Here is a 26,427-nt window from a genome sequence, read left to right as displayed (position 1 = left end):
TTGGAGGCATACCATCTAGAAAGAACTTTGGGAAGATCCCATCATAAATGAAAATATACATTGTATTAATTACGTTGTTTCGATACAATGTTCAGAAACAGCCAAGAAGGGAACTACAGTGGTACCTCAGGTTACATACACTTCAGGTTACATACGCTTCAGGTTACAGACTCCGCTAACCCAGAAATAGTACCTCGGGTTAAGAACTTTGCTTCAGGTTGAGAACAGAAATCGTGCAGCGGCAGCAGGAGGCCCCATTAGCTAAAGTGGTGCTTCAGGTTAAGAACAGTTTCAGGTTAAGAATGGACCTCCAGAACAAATTAAGTACTTAACCTGAGGTACCACTGTATTATTTATAGTTGTCTTTGGCACTGAACAACACCTCATCCCCACCCCCATCCCGCTTGAACTGACACTGGGCATAAATTCTCCACTGAGAAGGCACAGCTAAAAGGACCTCCTCACATATTCCGTGTACACCTAAAAATGCAAATGTGTGAATGCTGCAAGCAGGTGTGTGGCAACAGACGCATCACACAGGTGTTATCAAAGAGCCAGGATTAGCTGCATATCCCTGCCGGGTGTGCAGGTGAAAGCTGTTTTCTCCAAGGCTCCTGGTTGAATATAATTACGGCACTTTAAAAACCTGTTGCTGAGGATATTTCACACTGGTTTCAGCCTTTGTCTTAGCCGTGTGTATGTGGATATATAATCTTTTTATGCGAACTGGCTTGGAGATGCTGGGTTATATCCAACTAAATTCTGCTCAGACTTGACCCACTGACATAAGTAAGCAGCGCCAGATTTAGGGTGGTGCAGGCGGTTCTGCCCTGCATGGGGCACCAAGCCAATGGGGAGCAAAAGCGAGATGATCCATGATTGAGAAGAGCCATTTGGTGGCACCAAGTTTCGGCCTTGCTCAGGGCGCCATATTACCAAAGCCTGGTCCCCTGAAGAAAGCCAGGTCCTCTAATTTCCGTGGGTCTTTTCTGTGCATGACTCAGTAATTGAATATAGACCTATCAGTAGAAAAGTGCTTTATATGTGAAGTGTTCCTTGGATGCATCACAGTGGGTAGTAATCTACCCAGTGCTGCCATCACAACCTTTTCTAATTGTTTTCAAGAGAAAGTGGAAGGGCAGGGAGATTGTAAACAAAAAGAGTGGCATGGGAGGAAGGTGGACTCTGGTAAATGAAAAGAAAAGAGGTTGTCCCACGTTGCAGTTTTATCTTAACGGTGTATCTCCGGTCTGAAAATGTTGAAGGCAACTCAGGTTCAGAATGCCCTTTGTCAGTTTTGATCAGTCCAACATCACAACCTGCTTTAAATTCTTGAGAAACCATCATCCTTACTAGCTGGCCGTCCTTAAATGTGCAGTGATCTAAGACTTCCCCACCAAAACCAATTTATTTCAAATTGAATTTTGCAGTGTGGATAAAAATAGAAGTTCTAGCTTGAATGCCTCTCCCACCTTCTCGCTGCCTGAACTTTCTACACTTGAGATTCTTCAGCGGAGTGCTGAATTGAAATAAGCTACCAACCCAAACTGTTCCTGGTGTGCTATCTCTCTCTCCCCAACTGAATCCCACAAGTGAATATCTACATCAGTGCTAGGACCTTTCCTGGAATATGTGAATTCATTGGAAATAGCACATTTCTGGCCCCCTTCACTTCTTCTATGGTTATTTTTTATATATAAAAACTTGAAACTAGACTTGCAAAATGCCAGTCCTTCAAATAGAGGACTGTCCCTTGTAAAATAGGACACAGGGCCACCTTAGAGGCAGCTACCTCATAAAGGGCAGTAAATTGCTAGTTATTTAATTGAATTATGCAGCAAATATCATTATTTTGTTTTGTTTTGCTGCTAGGAAGAGGTGTTTGTGTGGGTTTCAGCCTCAAGTGCCAAAATAACTTGACCCAGCCCTGAGTACTGTGTATCTTGACTCTGTGGTGGTGAATGTTAGTCACCAGGTAGCAAAATGTCTTGGGGTTGCCTTGGCCAGAGTGGGGTAAGCAAGAGGAAGAGAAGATTTTTTAGGAGGAGCAAAGTTCTCAGCAAAGTGTAAAGGTCCACCCTTTTTATATGAAATAGCACATTCTGACAATGTTTGTTGGGGTTACATTAATTACATGCCTTATAATCACGCAGTTATCCAAATGATAAGTCAGTAATTATAAGCTGAGACCCTACCTGCCCGCAGACTGTCTCGCCAGAGTGGTGAATGCCCTAGTTATCTCTCGCTTGGACTACTGCAATGCGCTCACCTTTGAAGGTGACCCGGAAACTACAACTACTGTATTTCGCCCTATAGGACACACTTTTCCCCCTCCAAAAATGAAGGGGAAATGTGTGTGCGTCCTATGGGGTGAATGCAGGCTTCGGGCAGATATCCGCAAGCCTGGGGAGCCCGCGGGAGTTCCTGCCGGGCTCCCAAGGCTTGCAGATAGCAGCCTGTTCTGGGGGCTGGGGTCGGGGGAAGCTCGGGCTTCCCCCGCCCCAGCCCCGCACCTGGGGGGGGGAAATAATTTTTTTTCTTTATCCCCCCCAAAAAAAACCTAGGTGTGCCCTATGGGTCGGTGCGCCCTATAGGGCGAAAAATACGGTAATCCAGAATGCAGCAGCTAGTCTGGTGACTGGGAGTGGGCGTTGAGACCACATAACACCGGTCTTGAAAGACCTACACTGGCTCCCAGTATGTTTCTGAGCACAATTCAAAGTGTTGGTGCTGACTTTTAAAGCCCTGAACGGCCTCTGTCCAGTATACCTGAAGGAGCGTCTCCACCCCCATCGTTCTGCCCGGACGCTGAGGTCCAGTGCTGAGGGCCTTCTGGCAGTTTCCTCACTGCGAAAAGCCAAGTTACAGGGAACCAGGCAGAGGGCCTTCTCAGTAGTGGCGCCCACCCTGTGGAACGCCCTCCCATCAGATATCAAGGAAACAAACAACTATCTGACTTTTAGAAGACATCTGAAGTCAGCCCTGTTTAGGGAAGCTTTTAATGTTTAATAGACTATTGTATTTTAATATTCTGTTGGAAGTAGCCCAGAGTGGCTGGGGTAACCCAGCCAGATGGGCGGGGTATAAATAATACATTATTATTATTATTATTATTATTATTATTATTATTATTATTATTATTTTACTTCATTCGTTAAGTAAATTTATGTTGCACCAGAGAATCCCAAGGTGGAATACATAGTTATCCCCCAACTTCCATTTTATCCTCCCAGCCTGAGAGATATGGACTGGCCCAATGCTGACTTGATCCATGCTGACTTTATTTCTCCTTTGGGAGCCACGGCAGAATATACAGTGACTACACAAACAAATGTATGAATCCGAATATGATCCATATGCCACTTTACATCATGCTCAATTTACAGGCGCAATACAGGCAAAGTTAAACATTTCCTTTCCGTGAGAAAAAAAAAGCACCTGTTTAACTGTGTTCTGTTGAAATCAATGTGGATTAAAAGTGGTTCACTTTGGCTAAGACTGCACCTTATGGGTCGGATTCTGCTAATGAGTGTCATTGGCAGAAACCTGCACAAGGATTTTCCATTAGCACAGTGGGGCTTCCCCTCTCTCTCCTCTCCTGTGTGCCTTCTAATGGTAAAGGGACCCCTGAACCCCATTAGGTCCAGTCGTGGCCGACTCTGGGGTTGCGCTGCTCATCTCGCTTTATTGGCCGAGGGAGCTGGAGTACAGCTTCCGGGTCATGTGGCCAGCATGACTAAGCTGCTTCTGACAAACCAGAGCAGCGCACGTAAACACCGTTTACCTTCCCGCCGGAGCGGTACCTGTTTATCTACTTGTACTTGGACGTGCTTTTGAACTGCTAGGTGGGCAGGAGCAGGGACCGAGCAACGGGAACTCACGCTGTCACGGGGATTCGAACCGCCAACCTTCTGATCGGCAAGTGCTCGGCTCTGTCGTTTAACCCACAGTGCCACCCACATCCTGTGTGCCTACTGGCCCCTTCCAAATTGGCATTTTTTGTGGGGGGCAGGCAAGAGAACCCCTAGAATAGCACATGGGGAAATGGAGGAGGACTGTTCCCAATGTATGGACTTATTCCCTAATAGGTGTGTTTAGGACTGTAGACTTAAAGAAGGCAGAACAGAGACCAAACAGTTATATTTAATGAACACAGTTAATTTGACTTCATCAACACTCTAAAAAACCCCAAACCCTAGATCTCTGAAAAGTCATTTCAGGTATAACACCTGTTCTTGAGCCAATTACAACCATATGGTTTTCTACTTCTTTTTTTAAGCTGTTCTTTTTCTTAGTTCAGTTTGAAACACAAGTCAAAAATAACACAGGAAATGCAGCATAGTGAACCTTACTAAGCAGCACAAAACACTATTGGGTTGGGAAGAGAAAAACGAGGATTTCTTTCTTCTTTCTTTCTTTCTTTCTTTCTTTCTTTCTTTCTTTCTTTCTTTCTTTCGCAGGGGGAAGAGAGCAATGAAAACAGAATTTCCTCCACCATTCTTTCAGCTGCGCTTATTTCAGCAAAGTTTGGGCAGCCTGTAAATGCATAAATAAAAATTGTGTCACCCCATTTCATAAACAAATTTACTGAATATACATAAGGAACTTTTTATATTTTTATAATGGAGGTTTACCGGAGAAGCGAAAACAAAGCAAACTGAGAACAGAATTGGAAGGAGTTACTAAGTAAGGCTTGAAAGAAAAAAAAAGGGGGACCATTTCCAGGCTTGCGCTTTCTACTTCTCAGTTCCACCTCAGAGCGCACTACTGGCGACTGAGTTATAAAACCACAAAAAGAGGGTTTAATAATGGAAGTGCTGGTGCATTCTTAAGTATATGGGGCCAGCATGCTGCTTTAATATCTAATTTAAAGTAGGGCTAATGATGACTATATAACTAAGCAGCCCTCATTATTGCATCCCTTTTCACCCATGGGATAGATTTGGCAATCCATAAAAATGTCAGTATATCCTCTGTAAAGGTAAACATGTCACATGCTAGTGGACTTGTTCTAGCCCCCAAAAACATATGGTAGTGATAGCAGCAGAACCTGAGCACAAGAGCCCTCTAGCCTCCTAAAGTTTCCAGCAATTGGTATTCAGAAGCATTACTTGCCTCCATCAGTCAGGGGGCAGAGTGTGGCCATCATAGACAGTGGCCATTGATAGCCGTATTCCTGCATGAATTTGTCTAATCCTCTTTTAAAGGTGTCCAAGTTGATGGCCATCTCCGCTTCCTTTGGGGGGGGTCAATTCACTGGTGTAGCTTGGGAGGGTGCCAGGGGGCATTGCCCCAAACCCACAATGGGGAGGGGCATGCGAACCAGGTATATTTCCCCCCCCCCCGATACAGTGGTACCTCTGGATGCGAACGGGATCCGTTCCGGAGCCCCGTTCACATCCTGAAGAGAACGCGACCCACGTCTGTGTGTCTGCGCCTGCGCGGGTTGCGATTCGCCGCTTCTGTGCATGCGCGTGACGTCATTTTGAGCGTTCCGTTACTTCCAGGTCACCGTGGAGCGCAACCTGCAAATGCTCAACCTGAAGCAACTTCAACCCGAGGTATGACTGTATCCCTGTCGCTGGTGAAGACCCTGCTGGTGAAGACCAGCACCCTCTGCACCCCACTCTCACCCAGTATGCTCCCACCCACCTGTCAGTGACGAGGGCTGGGTGAGGCGCAAAGGGTACTCTTGTCCCTGACAAGCAGCCGGCCTGTAGCCAGCCATTCCACTCCCAGGTCAAGCCTGACCTGGGGGCGAAGAGAGGAGAGTTGGTGGCAGCATTGCTGCCCCTCTCCTTGGATGAGTGACGCCTCGCAAGGGTGCTGCCAAGGCAACATTCTTGCACCCAGTGGGGTCCCTTCGCACGCCACCCCTGGGCTGCTGGAGCATTTCCTGGGTGAATTCAATACTTTTTAACTATGCACGGTGTGGATAAGTACTTGCCCTGAGACTTCCCACATCCATAAGTTCTGGTTTTATGACAGAGGGTGAGAGACATTTCTCAACCCATTTTCACCGTGCTTTTTTTTTTAGGCGAGGTGACCAGAACGGCACACACTATTCCAAAGGCAGTTGCACCATAGAGGTGTGTAACAGCCCTGCTGTAATGTACCATAATCACATTACTTGAAGCACATTCTTTCCCTGTATGTCTCACCTTCAGTTTTCCTCACCTTCCTCTGTTTCCCTTGTGTTGTTAGCTCCTCAGACACCTTGTGTCTTCTGCAGAACACTAAGCGCAAACAGATGGCACTAAGTAAATCAGGTTAATTTATTGTGGCAACTAGGTGGAGATATACCATGATAGCATCTGTACTGGGCTTCTTCCCTTGGTTTCCACCCCCCTCTCTCTTTCATTTTAGCAGCAAATAAGCTGTGATGCACATTTTAAAACAGCACAGACATTTATTACTTTTGCATCGGTCACCCCCCTTTGCAAATGACATTTCCTCTGAGCCCATGACAGCTTCTGCAAACAGTAGTGGCTGGCAACTGACACAGCTGTCTTAGGGGAAGGCAGGGCCGGCCTAAGACATTTTGCTGCCTGAGGCAAAGGACAATGCGCATAGAAACAAAATGGATGAGAAGTCTGCCTGAATCTCACTTTCACACTGGGGATAGGGTGGTGCCCTTCATCACTCCTGAGGGCAGCAGGCGAGTTTAGGAGGCCCAAGACAAGGCTGTGTGGCAACAGAGAGGTGTGGTTTGAACCCTCAGAGGTCAGCCCTGAGTCCTACAGGCATAGCGCAGTACACAAACTGAATAAAGAATAATAGTCACTTCTAGGGACTACAGCTGCTACTACCCCCTTCAGTATCTGCAACTGAGGATGTCGTCTTGCTTTGCCTCATGGTAGGGCCAGACCTCAGAGATGCGGGTGGCGCTGTGGGTTAAACCACAGAGCCTGGGACTTGCCGATCAGAAGGTCGGCAGTTCGAATCCCCACGACGGGGTGAGCTCCCATTGCTCGGTCCCTGCTCCTGCCAACCCAGCAGTTCAAAAGCACGTCAAAGTGCAAGTAGATAAATAGGTACCACTCTGGCGGGAAGGTAAACAGCATTTCTGTGCGCTGCTCTGGTTCACCAGAAGTGGCTTAGTCATGCTGGCCACATGACCTGGAAGCTGTACGCCGGCTCCCTTGGCCAGTAAAGCGAGATTCGCGCCGCAACCCCAGAGTCGGTCACAACTGGACCTAATGGTCATGAGTCCCTTTACCTTTAGGGCCAGGCCTCAGAGAAAAAAGGAAGGGGAACAGGCTCCTGGTCTGAAATTGGAAGTTTCTTTATCGAATGGCATGTCCTGTTTCTCTGCTTGAGGTGAAGTGACACCAGAATTGGTGCTGGTTGGGGTGAGATTGTGCCAGTTTCCAGGGCAAGATCTAATGTGATTTCTGCAAGATCTCGCTGGGAATCAGTGCAATCTCGTCCTGTATCAGCACCACTTCTCTGCCAGTGGCGGAGGCAGCAGGGCAGGCAAGGTTGCCTATGCAGTCACCACCTCAGGGGCTTCTGCCATGTGAGACAACAGCCTCACACTGCCTAATGGCTGCACCGGCTCTGTGCTTCATTGCAGTCCGAATATTAATTAAAAAGCAACAACAATAATATTGAAATGCATTTATGTTATGCCTTGTTGGGAAGCCTTCCCTTGCAAAATAATATCCATCAGAATATTAATTAACCTCCCTTCTTAGTGCCTTGGCAAAGAGGAATCAGGATTATGCAAACATCTTCAGCTAGATGCAATTTTGCTTGCCCCAGATGCTGCCCAGATAGCAGGTTTGCAGAACGCAAATGACAGAAATGTTATTTGCAAGGGAAAACAGATATTGGCCCAGTTTTCATGAAGCACTAAGCCAAACCATGGCTTACCGCAGTTGAGCAAAACCTTGCAGGTGAGGAGATTCCATCAGCTTTGGTCATTTTGCTGCTGTGCTAAATAAGCCATGATTTGGCTCAGTGGGTTGTCCAGACCCAGACTCAGGTTTTGTGGGCCGCAGGTTCCCTATGGATGTGGACAGGCTGCTTGGACACGTGAAACCAACCACCTGTCTCCTTGATCCTTGCCCATCCTGGCTAATAAAAGCAAGCCTGGAAGGGCTGGGCAATGGGCTCTGAAGGGTGGTGAATGCTTCCCTCTGTGAGGGATACCTGTATACCTGTGAGGGCCCAGTATACCTGAAGGAGCGTCTCCATCCCCATTGTTCTGCCCGGACTCTGAGGTCCAGCGCCGAGAGCCCTCTGGCGGTTCCCTCATTGCGAGAAGCAAAGCTACAGGGAACCAGGCAGAGGGTCTTCTCGGTAGTGGCACCCACCCTGTGGAATGCCCTCCCATCAGATGTCAAAGAGATAAACAACTACCTGACATTCAGAAGACATCTTAAGGCAGCCCTGTTCAGGGACGTTTTTAATGTATGACATATTAGTGTATTTTTGGTCTTTGTGGAAGCCGCCCAGAGTGACTGGGGAAACCCAGCCAGATGTGGGGGGGGGGTTTACAAATAAAGTATTATTATTATTATTATTATTATTATTATTATTATTATTATTACCACCATTATTATTACCCACCACAACACACCACATAAAGAACTTTCCAGTGATCTTAACTATGCAGGTGTAAGTTCCTGACACTGGTTATTCAGTGCCTGGAACAATAGCTCTTGGGAGAGTGTCAGTCTATACATGACGATCAGCAGAATTCAGTGGCAAAGGTTTCTTTGGACAGCACCGTGTAGCAAGAAACTAAGCCCCTTCCCTGCATGCAGAAAATTAATGTATCAGGGTGAAGGCTTCATCTGTATTGCTCTTTTTCTGTGTGCTTGGAAGTTCTCAAATTATTTTAGCGGGGCATCATTGCATCATGCACTTTCCATAAGGACTTACACGGTTCAGGAGAAGCCTTGCCACCGGGCCCTGTTGCCTGCCTAAATGGAGGCAAAGTGTGAGGGTGTTTCTGCTTCCCTACAGAAGTGCAAGGAGCTTTTAGGGAAGGCTTGTGCTCTCTACAGTGTCGCTAGTGAATGGACAGGGAACCAGTCCATCAATTCCCTGTCCGCTCCTCTTCCTTCACGTGTCCTGTCCCCCCCCCCCCTTAATTAATGCAAGCTGCTTTGGGAGACAATAATGGTCTGGAAAGCAGAATAGAGTAATAGGTAATTTGCCTGTTGAATGTACCTGTTACAGTGTTTCCTAATGCTTCCTGGTCACACATTCTTTCATTGCAACCGCAACTCCAGTGTCATGCATCAATAATGTTTAACTATTGTGGTTTGGAAACAATTGCACTGCCTCAGCCTGCTCCACCTTGAAGTGTTACCTTCTCAGTGCAAAGTTGGGAGCCAGCAGAATCTTCCCCCTCCACGAGCAGAAGCCCCATTACTGCCTACCATGAGGCTGGATATATATTCTGTGTGTATTCCCACAAACCATATGTGAAGCACATGTGAAATTGGCAATCAGGCGTGTGGGTTGGGGGAAGGGTACAAAGCAGCCCTTCTGCAAAAGTCTGTCCGCATCCATCCATCACTCCATCATCACCTTGACACGTTTGACTCATAGTTAAGCAAAATCAGCCCTGTGCCAACGCGGAGACTGATTCAGCCATGTGAAAGTGCCCAAAATGGCAGAAGGAGGAAATGGCAGTGATGGAGTAAGGAACACGCTTGTGATAAGTTATTTGCTTTTAACTTACTGCAGCAAATAAAAATCTAAAGAAATCTGATATCCAGGATCATCCTACAGCTGTGTTGATTCTTCCAATATGGTTCTGGTCATTAAATGTACTTAGAAGTTTTGTTGCAATCCAGCAGCATAAATTTTGTTAATTAAAACAAAAAAATTAATAATTATGTGCTTGATTTATATCTACTGCATCCTGAAGACCCAAGGCAGGTGTGTGTGTGTGTGTGTGTGTGTGTCTGTGCATGCGCAAAATTTCCAGTTAAAAACAGTCAAGATCCAGTAAAGCAAAAAACATTAGTTTCCTGGCTTTAAAATCATCCCGAAACAATACCTTCCCTCCAGGAACCTGTGGGCCTCCAGATGTTGCTGGACTACAACTCCCATCATTCCTGATAATCGACCATGTTGGCTGAAGCTGATGGGAGTTGTAGTCTAACAACAGATGGGCAGTATCACTTTGGCTACCTTTGTCACTGCTGCTGCAACGTAGCACCTCCATCGTTTTCTATTTTTACCAGGGCCATGCTAACCAATCAAAGAGGCTGTAACTGAATAAAAAATACATCTCTGGGCCCCGTTTTTGAAATCAAGGGATGCTTTGAAAAGAAGAAGCAATCCCACCCCATACCCCAGTCTTAAATGGTAACTTGGGATGTTAAATCCCATTACACGAGACTGACAAGCAAGTGTACCTGGGTTTGCTGCTTTGGCCGGAACATGTCAGTTGTGTGATCACTGCTAATGCGGGGCTGAAAGCAGAAGAGAGTTATTTTTAATCCAGTTTGCTTTCCAGTTTGTGCAGGCATTACATTAGAGCTACAAATATGGGAAATGTAGAAAAGCATTACATTAGAGCTACAAATATGGGAAATGTAGAAAAGCAATTTGAGCATCGCTTGTGAGAGCAGCCTTCGTCTTGTGGTTTGGCTTTTGGGTCAGGCTATCTACTTGGGCCGCTGTCCGTGATTTCATGCGTATCTGCTGCATGAAAAAATTATTTCCCCCACTTCTCTTCCAGAGTTATAAGCATGTGTTTCTTTCTGCCTTTTCTAAATCAAAGCTAATGTAACATCACAGCATCTGTGGTGACAGCATCCGAGAACCAGCTTGCAGGAGTTTCCCTAACAGTTGCTAGCTGAAAATGCAGGAGAACAGTGACATCTATTGATGAAGAGCAGCAAGTTTTTAAAACATCGAGAAACCTGCTTTGGGTATCTTCAGTGGAATGGCTTTTAAACTACAATGTGACCCTCTTGTTTGAGTTTCACTTCATCATTTTCCCACAATGTGCTCTGAACAGAACTGGAGAAAATAATTCTGTCTTCTTGCCTTTTCCATCTGGTTTAAATTCTACATGGAGTTGAACAATTGCCATGGCACCAATGATGCAAATGGCTCTTGGGTAGAGAGGACCATTTTGCTACTAACCTACACCTGAAGTATGCTAAAATCCTAAAAGGGCTAGATCACTGACCAAACTATCTAGGGACGAGAGTCTTCACTCTGTACTATTTTGATTGTCTGTATGGGAGGGAGGAGGAAAAGGCAAGCTCAGGCTTGTTAGTTATTAAATCACCACCTCTGTATTTAACATTTTCATTTTTGTTCCAAGAAAGTAGCAAAGCAAAATCTGGTGTGTCCTTCCCATCTCATCCCCATCTTATCTTATCAGCTATCTTATCTTTAAAAGACACCTGTTGAAGGAAATGAATGAATATCTGTTGCAATTAAAAATGAAACTTTGTGTTAAACTGACTTGTATGATAGCCACAGGCAGATTACCCGACCCTTTCTATCCTCACACAAATGTTTCTTTTCTTCTCCTAGGGATCCCTGGCAACAAAGAAGTTCGGGTTTTTAACCTAACCTCCCTCACCAAGTCTGAAAACATCTTGTCTGCTCTGTTGCATTACTATGTTGGGGATTTCCAGAACAATAGCAATAACTGCCCTCATGTCAAGGGCTGCTCTCGCCATGGGCACAGGAAGCCCGACATGCAGATCAGCCTCTCGCTGTTGAGTTTTCCTCCATCGGGAAACCAAACCCGGACCCTGGGACATTACTCCATCAACGTCTCCACTGCTTTCCGGGATGTCCTTTCTTGGCAGTGGAAGAACATTACCCAAGTCTTGAGCAAGGCAAAGCAAGACAACGACCTGCTCATTGGAGTCAAAATGGCCTCCGTCGGCCGGCACACCTGGAAGAACATGCACCCCAGCTACGAGCCGTACATTCTCGTTTACGCAAATGACTCTGCGATTTCGGAGCCTGAGAGTGTCGTCTCCAGCTTGCAAGGGCACTGGAGCCCGCTTCCGGCCAGCTTCCCCAAATTAGACAGCCATTTGAAACGCGGGCTGGGGGAACGGCGGCAAAAGCGCTCTGCCAGCGTCTTACTGCCTCTGCAGAACAACGAGCTCCCGGGCGCCGAGTACCAGTACAGCGAAGACGAAGGTTGGGAGGAGAGGAAGCACTACAAAACGCTGCAGCCCCGGCTGGCAGAGAGAGCAAAGAACAAGAAGAAGCAGAGAAAGAGCAACCACCAGAAAAGCCAGACGCTGCAGTTCGATGAGCAGACCCTGAAAAAGGCAAGAAGGAAGCAGTGGAATGAGCCGAGATACTGCACACGGCGCTACCTCAAAGTGGATTTTGCAGATATTGGCTGGAGCGAATGGATTATTTCCCCTAAATCTTTTGATGCTTATTATTGCTCAGGTGAATGCCAGTTCCCGATTCCAAAGGTACAGTATTTTTCTCTCTCTCTATATATATATTTGTTTAGTCATTTAGTCATGTCCGACTCTTCGTGACCCCCTGGACCAGAGCACGCCAGGCACTCCTGTCTTCCACTGCCTCCTGCAGTTTGGTCAAACTCATGCTGGTAGCTTCGAGAACACTGTCCAACCATCTCGTCCTCTGTTGTCCCCGTCTCCTTGTGCCCTCCATCTTTCCCAACATCAGGTCTTTTCCAGGAAGTCTTCTCTTCTCACGAGGTAGCCAAAGTATTGGAGCCTCAGCTTCACAATCTGTCCTTCCAGTGAGCACTCAGGCCTGACTCTCTCTCTATATATATTTATTTTAAATCTTGCTTTATCTCTACACAGTGCGCAAAAACACAGCCCCATCCTTTTAACAAACTGCACGTGGCTTTCTTAAAAGTGTCCATAAAATCCAGCTTGATTGTTATTAAACCATAGTATGCAGTAAGAGGGCTCTCTCTCTCTCTCTCTCTCTCTCTCTCTCTCTCTCTCTCTCTTCCTAATGGCTAAGTAAGAATCCAGAACTGATTTACACAAAGATATAAAAATAAAGTTACAGGGGAGAATTACAGCAGGCTTTTTTTTACAGAATTCAAATATGCTATAAATTGCTTATTGGGTAATAATAATGTGCGAACTCGTGACCGCCTGGTTAATCATCCCTAATATCCCCTGCATGCCCATTTCTAAAAAAATAATAAAATACAACCGTGTTTAGTGCTTTATAAAAGTTGCAGCCCATTTCTAAAAATCGGTGTGCTGGAAAATAAGTGCTTTGGTTGGGGAGAAGGATGCCCTAAGCCACGAGGCTCCACTAGGATGGAGAAAAAAAATCACGCCATTGGCATGGGATGTTTCAGCTACTATCGGGATTCCATGGGTGGATGCCATGGTGCAGGTATACCTGTGGGAAACTCACAGCGAGGACCTGAGCACAGATACACGCTGCCCTCCTGTGGTTTCCAGGAACTGGTATTCAGAACCATTACAGTCTCGGAATGTAACTAGTAGCTATTGATAGCCACCTCTTCCTCCATGAATTGGCTGTTCATCTTTTAAAGCCGCCCAAGTTGTTGGCCATCAATGCTCCTTCCATAGTTTAACTATTGTTGTTGTTGTTGAACATTTATATACTGCCCTTCATCAAAAGATCTCAGTGTGCTTCACAAGATAAAAGCACAAATAAATTATTATTGTTAATTAGATTTATATACTATGCAGAATTTTAGGGATGCGGGTGGCACTGTGGGTTAAACCACAGAGCCTTGGGCTGGCCGATCAGAAGGTCGGCGGTTCGAATCCCCGCCACGGGGTGAGCTCCCGTTGCTCGGTCCCAGCTCCTGCCAACCTAGCAGTTCGAAAGCACGTCAGACTGCAAGTACATCAATAGGTACCGCTCCGGCGGGAAGGTAAATGGCGTTTCCATGCGCTGCTCTGGTTCGCCAGAAGTGGCTTAGTCATGCTGGCCACATGACCCGGAAGCTGTACGCCAGCTCCCTCGGCCAATAAAACAAGATGAGCGCCGCAACCCCAGAGTCATCCGGGACTGGACCTAATGGTCAGGGGTCCCTTTACCTTTTTTACTATGCATAATATGAAGAAATACTTATTTTCGCCTGTCCTGAACCTTTCAACATTCTGTTTCAATTTTGTTGGGTGTCCACAAGTTCTAGTGCCAAGAGAGAGGGAGAAAAATCTTTCCTCTATCCTCTTTTTCCATGTCATTGTTATTACTGGCGCTCTCCTGAAGTTCAGACCTATCTTGTAGTGGCTCATCCTGGCATCCTAACCCCCTCTTGCTGTGTGCCTCCTTCCACAAAACCTATGCTAGGAGAATGGCAGCCAGGCAGGCCAATGTGGAGAGCTTCAGAAGCAGCAACCTAATCTTTTAACTGAAGGGGCGTCTTCATCCCCATCGCTCAGCCGGGACACTGAGGTCCTCCTCTGAGGGTCTTCTGCTGATTTCAGGGAAGATACAGGGAACCAGGCGGAGGGCCTTCTCGGTAGTGGCACGCTCCCTGTGGAACGCCCTCCCTTCAGATGACAAAGGAGATAAAGAACTGCAGTGGTACCTCCGGTTATGAATGGGATCTGTTCCGGAGGCCTAGCTGTATCCCAGAAATTCCATAACCAGAGGACCACTTCTGCGCACATGCGCGGTGCTGCAGAGCGCTTCTGCGCATGTGCGAGTGGCAAACCCACTTCCGGGTTTGCCGCGTTCACAACCCAAAAGTTACATTACCCGAAGTTCTTTTGGAAGACATCTGAAGGCAGCTCTGTATTGGGAAGTTTTTAATGTTTGATGCCTTATTATGTTTTACATACTCTGTGAGCCACCCAAAGTGGCTGAGGAAACCCAGCCAGATGTGTGGGGTATAATTATTATTATTATTATTATTATTATTATTATTATTATTAACAACTCTTGGGTGCCCCTGGCCATGTCAGCCCTATCAGGCAGCTGATGTTGGGGAGCAGCAACGAGGTGCTGGAAGGCAGAGTGCTTGACCCTGTGGCCCTCAAGTGCAGTAAAGGACTCTCACTCATTGCCAATGTTGAAGTAAGATTCAGTTGCCTATTTCATCAGTTCCTGTGCCTGGAACGGTGTGTGCAGATGGTTGCCTTTGGTCTGGGAAGGAATTCTCCTCCGCTGATGATGCCGTATGACAATGGTGTGCTTTTATTTTAATTTTTTGGGTTTCTGGCTACCAATAGGCCTTTGTTTTTTGTTATTCCACCAACATTTGACCTTTCACAAAGCCCTTAAGGCTGCTTACAATTTGAAACAACACCCCAAGAATACTGTGTATAAAGCCACAAAAAAATTGCAAAAATATTAAACATCAGTAACAACTACATTTAAGCAGAAGAACAGCAAACAAAAGTCATGTTAGAGTCCCCTAAAGACTCGTGAAACAAAAGATTTTGTCATTTCCCCATATAATGTTTCAAAGGATTGCTTCTGGTAGACCTCTTCCTTTCAAGGGAACTAGGGGAAAGGGACGTGGTGCATCCACTGGGTAGAAAATAAGTAGAGCTGATTCTGTTCAGTGCCTGGATGGGGCCTAGAGATGTGCAGCAGGGGCAAGGGCATTTAGAGACGTTAAATGCAGTTTGCATTTGGTTTGCTCTCCAAAGTGCAGCCATCCTGTGAAAGTTGCACTTCTCTGAATTTTGAAATGCAAAATTCCCATAGAATTGTACAATTGGAGGGGATCCTGAGGATCACCAATCCAACCCTCTGTAATGCAGGAATATACAGCTCTCCCATACGGGGATCGAACCTGCAACCTTGGCATTATCAGTGCCATGCTCTAACCTACTTGAGCAATGAGGACTTTTCCTTCACATTTTTGCAAAGTGATTATCCCTTATCTAATGCACCTTTGTGCGATATTTTCCCTAACATAATGCACTTTCATATGTCGTTTTCACTAATATATGCATTTACATCCACCTTAATATGTGCTTTTTAATAGAACACATTACTTGGCTGGAGAGCTGCATTGCAAATTTCAGAAAAGCGCAAACCGGGGAAGGATCGTTGCCTTTTGGTTTGCTTACCGTGTTTTTTGCTCTATAAGACGCACCTGACCATAAGACACACATAGTTCTTAGAGGAGAAAACAAGAAAAAAAAATCTTCTGAATCAAAAGTTGTTGAAGAGGCTTTGCGTGGCTATCCCTGAATCCAGAACAGCAAGAGGGGTTGCTGCGCAGTGATCCCTCTTGCTGTTCTGGCTTCAGCGATAGCTGCGCAGCCTGCATTTGCTCCATAAGATGCACACACATTTCCCCTTACTTTTTAGGAGGAAAAATGTGCGTCTTATAGAGCAAAAAATACAGTATTTTTTTTTTCACAAGACGGCTCACCATCTTAAGTGCAAGTTCAGCCGGGTTGCCTTTAAATGTGAACTGAACCAAATTCTTCCTCCCTTCCTATGGACTAATGGTGTGACTTGATACAAGGCAGCTTCCTCTGCTCCTTTGTAACTACTCACACTTCTTCCTTTCCCCCTTCCTTGCCGTGTTTCTATTAACCCCCTCTCGCTCGGGTAGGCATCCTGGATATCCAGATGCAGACCAGCTGGGAGCTGGGGGAGATAATAAAACCGGAGAGGTGGAGAGGGGAAATCCATGTGGATTTGAATCATTACCACTCTGTCTGTCTTAACAGCCCTACTTTCATCTAGCTTCCCAAAAACATGTCCGTAGGTGTCTGAGGACACTCATCATTTTATTTTATTTTACACTTCATGTGTTTTCTACAGGAAACACCTGCGCAACACAAAAGGTGGCTGTTGTGCAAAGTCTTGAGCTGCTCTAATGCAGAGACAAATATATGCGCCGAAAAGTACTGCAGGCAGAGGACTGGGCATTCCAACAGTCCCACAGATAAAGAATTGCTACTCAGAGGGAAAGCTAGGACGAAAAATTGCTTCTGGAAAGGAATTCCTCTTTCTTATCTACTCTGTAGCTCAGGGGTGATGGAGAACCTCAAACCCAGGAGGCAAACGTGGGGGGGGGCAGGCCTCTCTAGATGGCTCTTGGGAATCCCTACAGGTCACACCCTCCTGGAGTGCTTTTGCCTGCATGGAATGTGTCATTGACCTGTGACAATGCTTCTTGTTTGCATGGATGGAAGGTTTGGGTGTGCGCAGCAACCCTCTGGTTTTGTGTGTGGCTGAAATGCAACCTATGGTGCAATGGTAAGAGCCACATCCACTTTTGTTTCTGGCCTTCAGACATTGTTGTTGTTGTTGTTTAGTCGTGTCCAACTCTTCGTGATCCCATGGACCAGAGCATGCCAGGCACTCCTGTCTTCCACTGCCTCCCGCAGTTTGGTCAAACTCATGTTAGTAGCTTCGAGAACACTGTCCAACCATCTCGTCCTCTGTCGTCCCCTTCTCCTTCTCTTTCCCAACATCAGGGTCTTTCCCAGGGAGTCTTCTCTTCTCATGAGGTGGCCAGAGTACTGGAGCCTCAGCTTCAGGATCTGTCCTTCCAGTGAGCACTCAGGGCTGATTTCCTTAAGAATGGATAGGTTACCCTCCAACATTTCTCCAATGAAAACAGAGACATCCTATTTTGACAACAACAACAATTTTACTATATATTCTCCCAGCCTATCTGACTGGGTCACCCCAGCCAGTCTGGGCGGCTTCCAACGTATATAAAAACATAATAAAACATCTAGAAATTTCCCCATACAGGGCTGCCTCCAGTTGTCTTCTAAAGGTTGCATAGTTACTTATCTCCTTGACTCAGAGGGTCACATAATTCCATACCCTCCAACATTTCTCCAATGAAAATAGGGGTGTCCTAAGGAAAAGCAGAACATTCTTAGATCAAATCAGAAACTGGGGCAGCTTCTGTAAATCTGGGGCTGTCCCTGGAGAATTTGCTGATCACCAATTTGGGGAGCAGAGGCTGCTGTTGTAGCTGCTCTGACTCTGGGGTCTGCATGAGGTTTAGATACCAAGAGCCTTCAGAATATACCTATGCCTATTTATTTATTTTACTAGTTGCAGCTATTTATTCAAAATATTTTTGTCCTACCTTTCCCATATAATGTTCCAGGTGGCGAACTGGCTTGTTTCTTTTTCTTTTTTAATAATTATTATTCATTTTCCAAACAATTTTATACAATCAACACATTATTTAACACTCATTCTTCAGTTTTCGACTTCCCTCAGTTTCTTTGTCAATCTTTCGTAAGGACAGGCTTGTTTCTTTAGCTGATAAACATATTAGTCCTGTCTTGCAAATAAAATTGTCAGATGTTACCAGTCCATGAGAGTTTTCACCAGCCCATCTGTCTGAGCTCACGGCATTAGTCACCTGTATTAACAATCATAAAAAGGTGGCGAGTGGAAGTCTTACTATTTATTTACAAAATGTTCCCTAACTGCTCACTGACAATCCTGCAAGCTACTATTTACAAGCCTGCATTGGTCATTTTTGTCGCCGCCGCAGCTGTTGCTGCTGTTTTTGCTACATGGGTCAATGTACACATAACATTATTAACACTTTCCGAAAAGAATGCTAAAATTGCCCACTTTTGTTTTGAAGAAAAAGCAGCAGTGCCCCCCATACAGATGGGAGCCCCCACATCATTTTTTTACTTTTATTTTGTAAATCTCACTCACACATATACCACAGAGATAAATGCTATTATTTCCTCCTGACTATGGCCAGCCACCTCAGTCGTATCTGGCTCGCAGAATAAAATGATGGGGAAGAATATATGTTGTGTGCTTTTATTGCTGTAAACTGCATTTTTTTTTATCATACAGTAGAACCTCGTGTTATGTACCGTCCTCCTTACGAACGCTTCGGGTAACAAGTTCCACTAACCTGGAAGTAGATGCTCATTGTTGCAAACTTTGCCCCGGGATGCGAGCAGAAGTCGCACAGTGGTGGCAGTGGGAGGCCCCATTAGTGAAAGCATGCCTCATGTTAATGACATTTTAATGACTTTTAATGACATTTTAGTGACTTTTAGTGACGTTTTAATGATGGGCGGCGCTGTGACTTGCCAATCAGAAGGTCGGCGGTTCGAATTCCCGCGACGGGGTGAGCTCTTGTTGCTCGGTCCCTGCTCCTGCCAACCTAGCAGTTCAAAAGCACGTCAAAGTGCAAGTAGATAAATAGGTATCGATCTGGCAGGAAGGTAAACAGCGTTTCCGTGCGCTGCTCTGGTTCGCCAGAAGCGGCTTAGTCATGCTGGCCACATGACCTGGAAGCTGTACATCGGCTCCCTCGGCCAATAAAGTGAGATGAGCGCCGCAACCCCAGAGTCGGTCACGACTAGACCTAATGGTCAGGGGTCCCTTTACCTTTAATGACGTTTTCAGGTCACTTCTGGGTTTGGTGCCATGCGATCAAGCGTCAGTTGGATGCACGTAAATCGGCCAGCACCTGTGCACAAATATTTTTGCAATTAATAATGTAATGCTATCTTGAACACTTTGAAGGAAATATATGCTACAAATGTACCAAATGGATGGATAAGCAATCTGATTCTAAAAGCAAGAAGGAGGCACGAAACTCAACTTTCTCTGGGCCGGCTAATGCTTATGGCTCCCAAATAAAATGCACATAAGAAATGAACAGTGGGGGCAGGGGGAATCCTCCTTGAGATGCTTTTTACTATAGCCTGAAGACCAGGAAAAACTTTACAGCTTGATTCTGTTGAATGTCTAGGCTGGCTCTGAGTAACAAGAGGTTCATTCATATTTCTTAGTGCAGTGCCTGGAAGGGAAAACCAAGAGTTTTAAATTTAAACTGAAAACCGCATCCAAGCACGGCTCTGCGTCAACCGGAGAGTAGTTGCTCTCATACCACAACCGTGCAGGAAGGGTACCGCAGGCCAGCAAACATCTTTATTGCTATTTTGTGCATAAAACCACAAAAGCAGAACAATAAACTCACAACCCCTTTCAGAAACTGTAATTGACTTTGGAGAAGCATAACCTCCCAGTGTTCCTAATAAAATAGACTTGACATCAGCAGAGCACCTGTTTCCAATTCCTTTTAGCTCATAAGACACAATGGATATTTCATGGATCCCTAATGCAACCTTTTGTTCCTGGCATTCGGTGAGAGCAAAAGGACCTTAGAAAATTCCTGCGCACGCCTAGGGATAGCATAAGAGCCTTCATTTCTCTGTCCTAATTCGTATGCCTGCAGTAAAATAGTCTTCTCCTGTTTTCTGACTTCATTTTGTACATACTCTAAAGACGTGGGACCTCTAGAAATGTTTCTGGAAAAGAAATCCAGACAATGGGCTCGAAGGTCTCCTCCTCTTCCCTGCCCCACTCCACCCCACATTTTATGGATTACATCCTTTAACAGGAACACTGGGGGCTGGGGGAGGAACAAAAGACAGAGAACAATATATTGCAAATTATTCTTGCATAAGATATTGACTGGCTCAAACAGCAGCGCATTGAAGAACCCCCTTTTCCCATTTTGGGGTGTTAATAGATGCAACAGAGATTTCTTTATAAACTGCTACACCTTCCATTTCAGCAAATCATCTATGGAAAGGGAGAGAGGTCTGCTGGCATTATGTTCCATTTTGGAGAGGAATTTAAAGATTACCGGGAGGGAAATTGCATCTTGCACTGAAATTAAAAACACATCTTACCCGCCTGCTCTTGAATGGAGTGAAAGGCCAAATCCAACGAAGTGCATGTGCAGCAGCCAGAGATAGCCGTACATAGCGTGATAAGGGGAGCTGGAATCTGCCTGGATTAGCTGTTTGATGGGGAAGGGGCAGAGAGGGGACAGAATACAGTCCCCACTTTCCTCCTGAAGATCTGGCTCATATTCCAGCTAAGCTGCTTTCTGGGCTACAAACATGCAGTCCTGGTAACTGGAGTCAGCTGGGGGAACATATTGTAGTTTAGTCGTGTCTGACTCTTCATGACCCCGTGGACCAGAGCACGCCAGGCACTCCTGTCTTCCACTGCCTCCCGCAGTTTGGTCAAAGTCATGCTGGTAGCTTCGAGAACACTGTCCAACCATCTCGTCCTCTGTCGTCCCCTTCTCCTTGTGCCCTCCATCTTTCCCAACATCAGGGTCTTTTCCAGGGAGTCTTCTCTTCTCATGAGGTGGCCAAAGCATTGGAGACTCAGCTTCAGGATCTGTCCTTCCAGTGAGCACTCAGGGCAGATTTCCTTCAGAATGGATAGGTGTGATCTTCTTGCAGTCCATGGGACTCTCAAGAGTCTCCTCCAGCACCATAACTCAAAAGCAATAATTATTTGGTGACCAGTCTTAATTGTGGTCCAGCTCTCACTTCCATACATCACTTCCAGGAAAACCATATGGGCACCATCAATTTGTACGCATGTTTCCACATCCAGTTAGGAAACCTGATTTTGCATAGGCATGGCCGCTAATGTGCATGTTCGGCAAGATGCGCTTTGTTGCTACTAATAATTGCAGGAAACTATCTTAACAGATCAAGGGACGCGGGTGGCGCTGTGGGTAAAACCTCAGCACCTAGGACTTGCCGATCGCATGGTCGGCAGTTCGAATCCCCGCGGCGGGATGCGCTCCTGTCGTTCGGTCCCAGTGCCTGCCAACCTAGCAGTTTGAAAGCACCTCCGAGTGCAAGTAGATAAATAGGGACCGCTTACCAGTGGGAATGTAAACGGCGTTCCGTGTGCTGCGCTGGCTCGCCAGATGCAGCTTGACACGCTGGCCACGTGACCCGGAAGTGTCTGCGGACAGCGCTGGCTCCCGGCCTATAGAGTGAGATGAGCGCACAACCCTAGAGTCTGTCAAGACTGGCCCGTACGGGCAGGGGTACCTTTACCTTTACTTATCTTAACAGATCAAAGCAGAAACATTTTTCTGCCCAAAGGGTGCATTTCCTTCTAGGCAGCCTTCACAGGAGGCGTGGTTGGCACATGCCAGCAGTGGGTGAGGCCAATGGCGCAGAATGAGGGGGGGCACAGAGACAGTTGCCCTGAGCACAAAATTCCTAGGGGTGCAAAATTTCAACACCCAGCGCTGCCTCAACGTCTGTCGCTGGGCTCCATTGAAAATGGCTTCTCTGTGTGAACCAGGAAGTGATCTCTCCAAACAATGGAACGGCTTCTCTTTTCTTATCTCTGCAGCTACGATCTTCTGGGTGACGCAGACGCTGTTAGGCAGTTGAGTGCGCATGCGTACTCCGTCCATTTCCCTCCCTCAGCATGGCCCCAGGCGCTGGCAGCTCACACTAGGCCACTGGTGGGGTCAGAAGCAAAAGAGGGCAGAGAATTACATGTGAATTTTACCTTTTTGCAGTAGGCTAGTATCTACCCATAACTCACACACCTCTCTCCATCCCCCAGGAAACCAAAAAGTTTTATCAGAGCTGGAGGACACATTCCAACCAGACAAAAACACTGGGCGGGCGCGATGTTGGGCTGGTGTGACCTGGTGAAAGAGGGTTTGTTACCAACCTAAGGAGAGTCCACATTCAGCCCCTGTCCTTTTATAGACAATACAGAGCGAGTCAAGTATAAACTGGGCAGCCTCTGTTTATTACATCATGAGCTCTTAAGAGGAAGGATGGCATGCAGTGGTTTGTGAATTTTATTTGATAAGTGATATCCTACATACAAAAGGTGGCATTTTGACATGCAAACGGTTCGTAAATTGCATTTGATAAGCAATATCCAACATGGCAGCTATTTCAAGCCCTGGGTCACCAACCAGTTGTTCTATCAGAGCTGGTTTTCAGATCAGTTAAGGAAGGTGTACAGTGTCCAATAAGATGGCTTGATTGAGGATTTATTTCACTTATATAAACTGTAATGTGCAGAATTAATTAGTAATGCTAACCTATGTGCAGGGGGCGTATAGTAGCTGGAGGAACTCATTGAACTCAGTAAACATGTAGGACTGGGAGCTGCAAGCCTTCCAAGTTACTTTATCTCTAATCAACCTGAAATAATGCCAAACCAAACTGAGATATTAGAACATACAGTGAATTTTATTTATATATATATAAAACCTGCCTTATTTTCAAAGGATAATCAAGGTGGCTAACAAACCCATGTATCCTAACAACACTGAAATACGGAGCGATCCCTGTTCAAACCGTAAGGGCAAAATATTCATGCCAGAACCCCAACAACAAATTCCAAAACAGCAATCAAAGCTAAAGCATCGGAATAAACCATCTTTCTTTCAGTGAAGCCTTGGCGATTACACCTGGTATAAAAGCACTGCAGATCTGTTCATGGTGGTGCTGTTGTAAAGGATCATGATAAAGAGACTTAGTGGTTGTTAATGGTAGGTGATGTTGTTGCGTTGTATTATTATTTTATATTATATTGTATTATGTTATTCATGTACACCATCTAATTTCTGGGAGTTAAGAATAGGACTAGGATAAACTGTGTTTGCTGTACCCGTATTTTATTCAGTTTGTATATGATGTTTGTTTGTTAATGTGTGGTATGCTATGCCTAATAAAGGATTTTGAATTGAATTGTAAAGGATCAGTTAAACATTGTGTGTTCCCAGCCCAGTTAACTGCTGTTCTTCTCTTCTGCAGGCCTTGAAGCCCTCCAACCATGCAACTATCCAAAGCATTGTGAGAGCTGTGGGTGTGGTCTCTGGGATTCCAGAGCCTTGCTGCGTCCCAGACAAGATGTCGTCTCTCAGCATCTTATTCTTTGATGAAAACAAGAACGTGGTACTCAAAGTCTACCCAAACATGACAGTGGAATCCTGCGCCTGCAGATAACACCCTCCCCTGCAACCCAAGAAGCCTTATATTAAAAAAAAAACCTCCTGCGTTGACTTTGTTGCTTTTAACAGTTCTCCCCACCTGACCCCATTTTGCACTGCCAATGCATTTCATTCTCCAAAGATTTTTAAACAAGTATGAATGAAAAGATGTGCAGGAGTCAAGAAGGAACACACCATAGGTTGCCACAATGTGGAAGGACTAGACTAACTTTCTTACTGTGAGAATATGGTGGTGGGGGAATGGAAAGCTCAGCACCAGTAAAGCAAGCAACAAACCTTGTTGTTGCAAGCTATGCATGGGGGGGGGGGAATGAAATCTGCAAAGAACTTGTCAAGATGATATGAAGATTGGCAGGAAGACCATTTCGTATATTTCTGTACAAAGCTTTGTAAATGGTTCATCAAAACTGCTGGTTTTTTCAATCCACTCTTTTAGAATCTAGTGGTGAAGGAGATTTAAGATATATGTTATGCGTCTGAAGCAAAGCTTTCTGCCTTAGGTTACAGGAGAACTTCCCAAAGTGCTGAACAACACAATCGGTTCTGACATACGCAAAGAACCTAAGAAAATCCAGTGTAAGGTGTTTATTTCCCTGTTGTGGCATGTCAGAAGGGCTCTGTGTTTGTGCGTGCCTCTACACAGACAAGGGCTTCCTCTCGCAGAGTAATGGAAACCTTTATGTTGCAATCAAAAAATATTCTTCTCTTTGCATATCTACTAAAGATGCACAGGCAGTCAATCCAACAAAATCCTACTCGTTGACCTAGTGCTGGTCTTTGCAGGAATGTGGAAGAGAAAAGTAGGGGACTCCCAGGAGGTTGCTATGGCCCTCCAGATGTTGCTGTACAACCCCCACCACCCCTGGCCATTGCCCATGCTTGCTGGGGCTGATGGGAGTTGGAAGTCAGCAACGTTTGGAGGGCCAAAGGTTTCCTACAACTTCTTTGTGCAATGGACAGCTCCTAGCGCTGGTAGTTAAGCCCTGTCAGGTGTGATTTAAACATGATCGTGTGTGTATGCATTTTTCAGCTTCCTGGTGCGTGGTTCCACGTGCTCAGTGACATGTATGAACCTGATCACTAGCACTCATGTATGCAGTTTCAGCCTGCTAGAATCGTGTGTTTGTAAGGAATGGCTACTTGGCATGCTAATGTCATGTGCCCAGGTGCCTGCAAGCCGGTTGAAATAAGAATGGAAGGAGAACCGTGCTGGATCAGGCCAAGGGGTCAGGGAGAGGCTGATGAGAAAATCTCAAGCAGGATCTGTTCTGCCCACCTGCAATTCCCAAGCAGGCAGCATACAAAATTCTTAATGCCCAGAGCCCTGCCTGGGTCATCCTTCCCACCCCCCAAAATGTGTTGCATCACATTTAGAGCATCCCTCACTGTTGAGGAACGGAGTACAGTTCCTCCCCAAAACAGCACTGGCGCAAGGAGAGCTTGAGTTCACCAAAGCCAATGAGCAAGCTGATACAAAATCATATGGCAGGTTCCAATTACAGCAAAACCACATTTCCTGATGTGGACCATGAGAAGCTGCAAACCTTTGGAGGAAAAAAGGTTGCATCCCATAACAGAAGATTTACTCACGGCTGCAACGAATTCCTGGATCTTGCACTTTTGAATTTTCTGCCCCGTCTACTCCCTCCCTGCTAGCAATGGCTTTCCCACGTAATTCTTGATCAAGCTGTCCCTGCGCTGGTGCTACGTATGAAATCATGAAAGCTCAGTGACGTCCACTTTCATAGCCTTAGAGCAATACTGCGCAGACGTATCGAGTGTAGCACAAGGCTGCTAAACTGCATATCCATGAGCTCAGCTTTATTCAGTGGAACCAAAGACTAAGCAGAGGCTGAGTCATTAGCCCATGACCTTCTGGAATTATAAACTATCCAGCCTGCAATCATGTATCATAGCCAGGCAATCGGATTATCAGGCAAACAATGCATAGGCTGAGAGTTATTTGGTCTCATGCTTGCAGATGAAAATTGGGGAGTAGCGTCTGCTTTTGTCAGAGGAAGTCGGTGCTAAATGCAATGCGTGCAAATGTGGGATGGACTTTGACATATGCTTGCTATGCATCTCACAGAAGATACGAAGTGCCTTCCAGTCTCTGCCAATAAAACACTCTGCATCTTTCTTGCATTCAAGCAAAACTCTAGAGCTTGGAATGCAGCAGAAAGCTTTAATTTCCAACTCACTAGAGTTATATTGCAGCTTCAAAGGGTTGGTTCCTCTTGCTGGGGAGCTGACAATATTAAGCTATCTCCTTTCCCATTTTTTTTTTAAATTAAAATAGGACTTTGTACATTTTTATTTTTATTTTGCTTAGGAATTGTAATGCTTGTACAGTCGGCGTCAGTAAAGTTAAAAGGAAAAAAAAAACCCACCCAGAGGATATTTGTATATAGAAAGAAGCTTCTATTCATGCCTTTAATTTATTTTATGTTTGTTGCCTTCCTGTGTGTTAATCAATTTCCACTTTTTAGTATTCTCAAAAACATTGGTTTTTGCATTAATTTTACAACATTATGTATCTATGATTAGAGGAGCTGCATGCCATCGAAACCAAATTTACGGGATGGAGGCACACTGAGAAGGGAAACTTTTCACTACTGATGTATAAGCTTGCCTGACTTGTATTTGTTTCTCTCCTTCAGTAATAGGAATTTTTCACTGCAAACTACTATGTACAAGTAAAAAAAAAAATTTTTTTTTAATGTGAA

General features: G+C 45.5%; 1 protein-coding gene across 1 annotated transcript in view; it reads left to right on the top strand.

Annotated features, from left to right (window-relative positions):
- The window catches only part of BMP3 (bone morphogenetic protein 3), a gene marked incomplete at its 5' end in the record, with an annotated part of 37,431 nt that extends 11,004 nt beyond the window's left edge, over positions 1 to 26,427 (top strand). Inside the window, 2 exon segments of the mRNA XM_083756669.1 lie at positions 11,515 to 12,425; positions 23,505 to 26,427. Of these exon segments, the coding sequence (XP_083612795.1) occupies positions 11,515 to 12,425; positions 23,505 to 23,696 (1,103 nt within the window). The 3' untranslated portion in view covers positions 23,697 to 26,427.

This window comes from Podarcis gaigeae, assembly GCF_964106915.1.
Source record: "Podarcis gaigeae genome assembly, chromosome: 9".
Classification (NCBI taxonomy): domain Eukaryota; kingdom Metazoa; phylum Chordata; class Lepidosauria; order Squamata; family Lacertidae; genus Podarcis; species Podarcis gaigeae.
The sequence above is the reverse complement of the archived record's forward strand: the minus strand, read 5'-3'. Positions and strand labels throughout refer to the sequence as shown.